The sequence below is a fragment of the Poeciliopsis prolifica genome, unplaced genomic scaffold, assembly GCF_027474105.1.
Source record: "Poeciliopsis prolifica strain line A6 unplaced genomic scaffold, Auburn_PproV2 SCAFFOLD062, whole genome shotgun sequence".
Taxonomy (NCBI): Eukaryota; Metazoa; Chordata; class Actinopteri; order Cyprinodontiformes; family Poeciliidae; genus Poeciliopsis; species Poeciliopsis prolifica.
In genome coordinates this window covers 531,932-541,445 of record NW_026562437.1, presented here as the reverse complement: position 1 = coordinate 541,445, position 9,514 = coordinate 531,932, and the positions used below count along the sequence as shown (strand labels likewise).

General features: G+C 42.7%; 1 protein-coding gene across 1 annotated transcript; it reads right to left on the bottom strand.

Annotated features, from left to right (window-relative positions):
- Nucleotides 1-26: 26 nt before the first annotated feature.
- Nucleotides 27-4,854, bottom strand: LOC129379953 (NK-tumor recognition protein-like). The gene is made up of 6 exons (XM_055060917.1): nt 4,715-4,854; nt 3,180-4,556; nt 2,730-2,782; nt 1,202-1,237; nt 324-1,120; nt 27-241 (listed from the first exon to the last, which is right to left on the bottom strand). The coding sequence occupies exons 2-6, from the start codon at nt 4,500-4,502 to the stop codon at nt 30-32; spliced, it is 2,421 nt and encodes an 806-aa protein (XP_054916892.1). The 5' UTR covers nt 4,503-4,556; nt 4,715-4,854; the 3' UTR covers nt 27-29.
- Between the last annotated feature and the right edge of the window lie 4,660 nt (nt 4,855-9,514).

Genomic DNA, 9,514 nt, shown 5'->3' with positions numbered 1-9,514 from the left:
TCGGTCCTGGGAGGAGCAGAGAGGTGGACTCAGGATTGAGGAGGGGGTCCCAGGAGAGAGGAGGTGGTCCTGGGAGAGAGGAGGTGGTCCCAGGAAAGGTGGTCCCAAGAGAGGTGGTCCACCTCTCTGCTGGAAGGAGGAGAGAGGTGGCTCCTGGGAGGAGGTGGACCCAGGAGGGAGAAAGAGGTCCAGGAGGAAAGAGGAGGTGGACTTCTTGTACCGTGGAGAACGAGATCGAGACCTAAACAGAACGAAAAATCATGGATGATGACACAGATCTCAACTGCTGGGTCCAATGTACAGTAATACTTCATCCAACAGACCTGAGGGTGTGTCTATAACTGTAGGAAGACCTGGGTGGGCTCCTGCGCCTGTCTTTTCTGTCCTCAGAGCTAGAACTGTATGAGGTGGAAGTTGATCTACTCCTGGATTTACGGCGCTGACGATACGGGCTGTGCGAGCGAGAACTGGAGCCTCTTCTGAATTGGCGGCCATAACTTCTGGAACGGGATCGGGAAGCGTTTCTCCGGCAGGGTGAGCGAGAACCGGAGCCTCTTCTGTATTGGCGGCCATGACTTCTGGAACGGGATCGGGAAGCGTTTCTCCGGCAGGGTGAGCGAGAACCGGAGCCTCTTCTGAATTGGCGGCCATGACTTCTGGAACGGATCGGGAAGCGTTTCTCCGGCAGGGTGAACGAGAACCGGAGCCTCTTCTGAATTGGCGGCCATGACTTCTGGAACGGGATCGGGAAGCGTTTCTCCGGCAGGGTGAGCGAGAACCGGAGCCTCTTCTGAATTGGCGGCCATGACTTCTGGAATGGGATCGGGAAGCGTTTCTCCGGCAGGGTGAGCGAGAACCGGAGCCTCTTCTGAATTGGCGGCCATGACTTCTGGAACGGGATCGGGAAGCGTTTCTCCGGCAGGGTGAACGAGAACTGGAGCCTCTTCTGTGTTGGCGGCCATGACTTCTAGAGCAGGAAGTGTTTCTCCGGCAGGGTGAGCGAATACTGAAGCCTCTTCTGTGACTGCGTTCTTGACTTCTGGAACGGGAAGCGTTTCTGCGACGCAAATCACTCTTGTGTTTGGCCGTCTCCTGACACCGCCTCCAGATTGCATCTATTCTATTTACACATGTGGAAAAACAAAAACAAATTTGGATACATAGGATAAAGTGGGTCGCATTTGTCTGAAGACAGACTTACCTGTAGAATTGTTGTTCACAAAACAAGTCTGGGTATCTACGAAGAAAAAAAGAACATACACATACAGCTGAAACCAGATGTTCAAAGATTTACATTTACATTTTTTTCTTTCTTGAGCTAAGATAACCCAAGATTAAGAAAATCAGGGCTGCAATCAATAGATGCAAGCCGGATTCACTAATCAGCAACACTAAGATACTGTAAGTTTCCAGGTTAAAACAGAGACCATATTTAAAGTAGAGCTAACAGAGTTCCTTGAACAGGCTAGGATAGATCTAGTGGCTATAAAAAACATTTCTTTTTATGCACAGTATCATAAATTTTGGTTTATTATGAGCTTTCAGAATGAGATGTTTTAGAGCGTCTTGTCACTTCAAATCCAAAGAAGCTGCTGGTGGCCACGCCCCTCTACCTCAACGTTTACACACACATGAAAATGGTTCCAAACAGAAGTGCAATTATCCAATCAGAAATCTTGGGAAAGCACAACCAACTAGAATGCAGCGAGTGGTTTCTTCATAGTAAGTCAACAACAAAACACTTGTCTTCTCCAGCATTCATTGTAAAGCGCCAGAACTAGCTACAACAACAGCAAAAGAACAGCAAGCTGTGACTCTAATACATACAGCGGCATAGTGGACAGGAAAAAAAGAGGCGTACACTTTCACCAAAAAACTCTGAAATTTTTAGATGAAATTTAGAACATTTTGAGACAACTGTACTTGGGTTGCTAGGCAACGGACAGAATTCCATTGGGGTTGCCAGGTAACGGGCTGGCTACCCTTGGTTGCTAGGTAACGTGTAGTGCCTGCCGATTTGTGACGTTCCAGATACTATAAAACATGAACTCACTGCCAAAACAAAAAAAAAACCTTGTGTGTTTTTAAGCACTTGGGTTGTTTTTGGAAGCAGTAGAATCCCAAACTGAAGTACAAAAACAAGCAAAACGTGAAATTTATATGCATATTAAAAGACTAACATAAGTCTAAAATCGTGGCTAATTGACTGGTCAACCATTGTAGACTCCTAATTAGAAGGTATTTATGATTAGATTAATTTAGTATTTTTTGTAAAGTAAGGTGAGAGAATATGTTTTGTGAATTAGTGCTATAGAAGTAAACTGAACTGGGAAAAGTAAAAAGAAAAATCACAGGGAACCACTGCAGCAATTTAGGAATTAGTGTTCCTAAAATAAATACATCCTATGGAAATCACTACAACTGTAATAAAATGTTTTCTATAATATTTTAGGGTCTGTACAAACAATTATTACTTTTCAGTAACTAGATGTACCACATTTAATTTGAATGTATTATGAAATTTGTTAGAGTTTTTACTAAACATTATATCGTGGAAATTTTATATCTGATTGGTGAACCATTAATTGCAACTCCACTCTTAGTTCCATATCCATCAACACGAACCTATTCTTTCTGAAATGTCTATATTTCTAAAAGCAAAAAGTAAAAATGAGTAAAATCTTAATAAGAAAGAATAAACAAAGTCTGACTCTGTGCAAAAACCTTACAGGGTTTTGCACTTCTCACGATGATCAGTGGTCTTCATGTGGGAACACCAAGCCTGTGAAAATAAAAAAACATTTAAATGACATTTTAGAAGTTTGTATTTTCAACATGAACCTATTGAAATACCACAAACCAAACTTAGAAGTTTTTAGCGAGATACAAGAGCTTGTTTTAAGCCAATAATTCATTAATATTTGTGAAAAAGTATTACTTCCATTTGCAGATTATTTCATTTATGGGAATGTTGTTATAAGTGAAATAATATGCCAATTAAATACACTTTTTAAAACTAACATAGATTATTGACTTAAAACAAGCTGCTACATTTTGCTAAAATATTTCTTATGAGTTAATTTTGTCTTAATTCAAGTGTAGGCTAACAGATATTTGTACTAGAAACTGGTCTAAAATACCTGGTAAGGTGTTGTGTTTTTGCAGTGTAGATCACTCACCTGCAAGTCACAACTTTTCTTGTTGCATATCGAACAATAATGAGGGAAGGATTCTGGTGAGATTCCTTTACAGTCTCTAATTATGGCATGCGAAGGCTCATTTTTACAAGAAGACCCCTTAAATTTAGTCTGCATCACTGGTTTATCCTGTCCTTGCTGTCCACGTTTCAACTCAGTCTGAACTTCAGGGTTATTCTTCTCTGGAAGTCTCTTATTCTGCCCAGGAACTATTGTTTCTTTTATTTGAGTTTTACTTTCCTTGTTGTTGGAACTTTTCTGTTCTGGCTTACTGGGATCAGAGCATTTGGATGTGGACTCTGGTTGCTTTGGAGGAAGACGTTTGCAGGATTTAGGCTCGTCAGGTTTCTGTTTGGCTGAAATTATGGCATGTGAAGGCTCATTTTTACAAGATGATCCCTTAAATTTAGTCTGCATCACTGGCTTTTCCTGTCCTTGTTGTTTATGTTTCAGCTCAGTTTGAACCTCAGGGTTCTTCTCCTCTGGATGTTTCTTTTCTTTTACTTGAGTTTTTCTTTCCTTGCTGTTGGATCTCTTGTGTCCTGGTTTACTAGCTTTGGATGATTTAGATGTGGACTCTTGTTGCTTTGGAGGAAGAGGTTTGCAGAGTTTAGGCTCCTCAGGTTTATGTTTGGGTGAAACCGTTTTATTTTGCTCACTAATCTCAGACTTCCGGCTTGTTCTAGAGTCCAAATCTCTGCTTTTGCCCTTTAACACACATCTTTGCAGTTGGTCCTCACTGGGTTTGTGAGTTTCCACCAGTGTCTTACCTCTACGCTCATCTGTGCTAGCTTTTCCAGTCTCCTTTTTAGTCACACTACTACCAAAATCACCGCAATCAATAACTTTATTTGACTTTATGGGAGTTTGATGCAAGTCACTCTTTAGATTGATAGTGGACTGCGATTCAGAGGATTTCTCTGCAGCTCTTTTCTTCTTATTAATGGAAATCTTCATCAGGATGCATTTCAGATTTTCAGGGGTGATCTGATCCTCAGAGTAAGCACTGAGCTCTCCCAAGTCGTTCTTGTCGAGTCCAAACCTGCTGAGGATCTCAGTAGCTGTTTCTGCTGTGCACTTGGGTTGATCCGATCTGCTTGGTTCTGGAGTTTTAGCAGCACCTGAACCTGGAGGAGGGTTATTGTTGTCTGCACCTTCACCAGAAACACTTCTGCTTCTGTCTGTGCAGCCAGATGATGGGTTATTGTGATCCTTTTCGGTTTGTTTGCATATCGAAAGCCAGTCTAAGGAGGTAGTGTCCCTGTGAGTATCATTATAGCGACGTCCCTGTGAGATTGAAGACATTGTTCCAGCTGTGTTTGAGAAAGATGACTCTTAGTGGAGGTGAAGATTAGTGATCTAAAAGATGACACAGAAAATATTTAGGAAATACCTCGGAGGAATATTTGGTAGTAAACATAAAGCTCTTCCAAACTTGTAACAGTCATTCTACTTTTATGTCTATTTGTATCGAATAAAAGTTAAATTCTCGATCAGAAAATATACATTTCACTTACTTTCAACAACCAAAGCCAGTGGTACTGAGTCGTTGGTTTAATTTAGTCACATTTATCCAGTAAATGTTTAAAAAATTACATGTTAACAGGTTATTCTAAAGTTTCTGCTTCCATCTAGCTAGCAAGCTATTGCTAGCAAACGCGACCGTTGGTCACAAGAGACGTCATGACGCAACGTTCCAAACAGTGTGCGTGAACAGGAAATAAGCTCGCGCGGTATCCTGAGAGAATCCCGTTATTTTCTTTAACTTACTTGGTACTTTGATTCATTCTAACGACGAGATGTCACCACCTGCTGTTGTGAGGATAGATTAATACTCCAAACAAGCTTGTTTATTCAAATTAAAGCAGTATTTTAACACCTTTTATTTATTTATTCAAATTCAGAGTCAATAATCAATACTTTATTGATCCCATAGGGAAATTTAATCTCAAAGCCGGAAAAGTTCAAAACAAAACAAATGGTGGCGTAGCACTTATCCACCAAGTTATTTTGGTGGTGACACCAAAAAAAGAAAATAGCAAGTTATTAATTATATAGTTAAAAATTGTTTCCACTTATTCTTTAGAAAAAACTAACCCAAGGTAGAGCACAAACACTTCAAATATTTTATTGTTAAAGAAAAACGGTGGCTATAGTTGAGTAAAATAGCTAAATAAAATTTTTCCCACGGCCAAAAAGACCTCACTTCTGTTATGTAATTTTTAAACATCTGAATCTGCATTGTTGATGAAGTTTGGGCATTAAAACAAGGAAATTGACCACAGTTCCACTTTGCTCTCATTGTTCAGACATTCAGCCCAGAACCACTCAGTAGGTTCTGGCAGGCAGGCTGTCCAGTAATCTGCCTCTGACTCCAAGCTCCCAGCTGAACGGCTCACACCCAAAGTCAGCTCCAAACACGCAGTCGTCCGAGCGGCCCTGACAACTTTGAACCAAAGATCCTCCTCAGCCTGTTTGAGGAAACGACTAAGAGTTTATTTAAGGCGTCCGCTAGTGGACAAAGTGGGAGACTTTTAGCTTCCCTTTGAATAAATGAGCAATTTCTATTTTATACACAGTCACAGTAATTATAAATGTCAGTTTAAAACAGCAAATACCTTTAAAGTTCCTCAGTGAAAAAGAGCTTATACAGTCTTAATCATAACTCTTTTGTCGCCTTCTAGACAATAAGGCCACATTAGTAAAACTTTTAAAGTAACATTTGTGTTCAAATGTTTTATCAAACCCCTCTTTATTGTATGCTAGAGCTGCCATTTGTAAACTTATACACTAAAAAATAGCAAATATTTGATTTAATTTGGCCCATGATGCCTGTCACAAATTTACAAAGGTAAGATTTCCAAACTAAAGATTTAATTCACCAGATAATTCACCAGCTTTATTTAGCTATCAAATTTACTATTTTGAATTTTGATTAGCTTGAAAATTCAAAGCTAAATTTAAAATTTAAAAATAAATTTAACTAATTTGAAGCTTAAAAATTACGTAAATTTGAATTGAAAATGTAAAATATTTGAAAGTTAGGTAGTAGTTAGCTTCCATTTGGGTAATAGTTTGGAATCTAATTATTTAGTTTGCCAACTAAATATTCCTGAATAAATCTTTAATTGTCTCACAGATAAATATTTCATTTGGAGCTAAATTAACCAGAAGTTGTTTGGCTTGTCCATACATTTGAGACAGAGGTGTTAAAAGTTCTCACTTTTTCTATTGAACTAGACATACAGATACTAGTATGAAAAAATATTCTATTAAAAGTACAGGTTGTACTGTGTTATTCCAGTAAAAGTACTAAGTACACATTTTGATATGTATTTAATTAAATAGGTTTAATCTCTGTCAGCTCCCACGGTCTTTCACCTGGAAAGCAACCCAATTTGCTGCTGTTTGCCTCACCAGATACACCATACTGGACTCAAGCCCTCGCATATCAATTGGCTGTAATCGTCCCAGGATGCAGAAAAATGGATCTGACTGATTTCACTGAAGGCTGAGCATCTTTGTTTCACAGCTGACACAGTGACATGGAATGATTATATGCTGGGAAGTGACCCGAAAACGAGACACAGGAAATACAAACACAACAACAAATGAAAATAGTTTGTCTGACCTCATATATACTAGGAAAACCAACATAATCCAGAAGCTAACAGACTGACAAAAAGAAAAATAACCTCTAAAGTACAGCAGGAAGCAGTGATAGAAATGGAAAAAACTAAATATAAACATTTCTAAATGCTTATGTGGCAAGAAGTAGGTGGAGACTTAACCTGCTGGCAGGGAAAATGCTGGCAAGCCAACAACACTAGAGGGCGCTCATTATAAACACTGAGGTAAACTGCAGAAATCAGGAAAGGAGAAATCAAATTAATTAACTAACAAAAGGTGGAGGAAAGATGGTAGAAACAAAATCCAAAGAAAAGTTGTGTAAAGAGGAGAACAGGAGGAAATAGGAAGGAGGAAACCATTAAATACAGATGATGTTTTGGTCATTCAGGGTTAAATAGAACTTTATTTAAAGTGGGAAAACATCCAACAGGAAAATGTGAGTTTTCAAGACAGTAAAACATGTTTTGTTCTGTTCAAATATTCTGTTGAGAAAAGGGAATTAGTGCGTTTATCCATCCATCCATTGTTTGCCACTTATCTGGGATCGGGTTGCGGGGTAGCAGCTTAAGAAGGGAGGCCCAGACTTCCCTCTCCCCAGCCACTTCTTCCAGCTCCTCCAAGGGAACCCCAAGTTGTTCCCAGGCAAGCCGGGAGACATAGTCCCTCCAGCGTGTCCTGGATCTTCCCCGGGGACACAGTCGAACGCCTTCTCCAAGTTCACAAAACACATGTGGACCGGTTGGGCAAACTCCCATGCACCCTCCAAGATCCTGCTGAGGGTGTAGATCTGGTACAGTGTTCCACAACCAGGAGGAAAACCACATTGCTCTTCCTGAATCCGAGGTTTCACTATCCGATGGACCCTCCTCTCCAGGACCCGTGAATAGACCTTGCCAGGGAGACTTAAGAGTCTGACCCCTTTGTAATTGGAGAACACCCTCTGGTCCCCCTTTTTGAACAGGTGGACCACCACCCCAGTCTGCCAATCAAGGGGAACTGCCCCAAATGTCCATGCGATATTACAGAGTCGCGTCAACCAACACAACCCTAAAAACATCCAGAGCTTTAAGGAACTCCGGGCGAATCTTATAAGCCCCGAGAAGCTTATCCAAAGCTTCTCGGGGCCCTGCCACCGAGAAGCTTTTTAACCACCTCAGCGACTTCGTCCCAGCATCCCCAGGCTCAGCTTCCTCAATGGAAGGCATGTTGGTGGGATTGAGGAGGTTTTTGAAGTATTCTGCCCACCGGCCCACAACATCCCAAGTTGAGGTCAGCAGCACACCACCCCCACCATAAACAATGTTGGTGCTGCACGGCTTCCCCCTCCTTTGATGCTGGATGGTAGACCAGAATCGCCTCGAAGCCGTTCGCAAGTTTTTCTCCATGGCCTCTCCAACCTCCTCCCACACCTGAGTTTTTCCTCAGCAACCACCGGAGCCACATCCCGCTTCACCCGCCGGTATCCGTCAGCCACTTCTGGAGTCCCAGAGGCCAAAAAGGTCTGACAGGACTCCTTCACCCTGACAGCATCCCTCACCAAAAGTGTCCACCAACGGGTTTGAGGGTTGCTGCCGCAACAGGCACCGACAACCTTGCAGCCACAGTTCTGATAAGCCACCTCGACAATGGAAGCACGGAACATGGTCCACTCAGACTCAATGTCCCCCATTCTCTCCGGGACGTGTTCGAAGCTCTGCCGGAGATGGGAGTTAAAGATCTGTCTCACAGGGGATTCCACCAGATGTTCCCAGCAGATCCTCACAATGCGTTTGGGCCTGCCAGATCTGACCAGAATCATCCCCCACCACCATTACCAACTCACCACCAGGCAGTTGTCAGTGGACCTCTCCGCACTACTCTTCACCCGAGTGAAGAGAGGTCCCACAGTGAAGATTAAATGATGATAAAGTTGATCATCGAACTGCGGCCTACGGTGTCCTGTTGCCAAGTGCACATATGGACATCCTTATGCCTGAACATGATGTTCGTTATGGACAATCCGTGACGAGCACAGAAGTCCAACAACAGAACACCATTTGAGCTCAGATCAGGAGGGGCGTTCCTCCCAACCACACCCCTCCACTGTCATTGCCAACATGAGCATTGAAGTCCCCCAGCAGAATGAGGGAGTCCCCATGAGGGGCACTCTCCAGTACCCCCTCTAAGGACTCGAAAAAGGCTAGGTAAACTGAACTGTTGTTCGGTCCGTAAGCACAAAGAACAGTCAGAACCCGTCCCCCCACCTGTAGGTGGAAGGAGGCTACCCTCTCGTTCACCGGGGTAAACTCCAACATACAGGTGCTGAGATGGGGAGCAACAAGTATGCCCACTCCTGCCTCATGCCTCTCACCGTGGGCAACTCCAGAGTGGAAGTATGTCCAGTCCCTCTCAAGGAGACTGGTTTCAGAACCAGAGCCATTTGTCGAGGTGAGACAGATTATTTCTAGCCAGAACCTCTGAACCTCACACACCAGCTCCGGCTCCTTCCCCACCAGAGAGGTGACATTCCACATCCCAAGAGCCAGCTTCTGCAACTGAGGATCAGACTGCCAGGGTCCCCTCCGTCGGCCGGCACCCATCCCATGTTGCACCAGACCCCCTTGGCCCCTCCCTAGGTGGTGGGCACATGGGAGGGGGGACCCATGTCTCCTCTTTGGGTTGAGCCCAGCTGGGCTCCATGGGTAAAA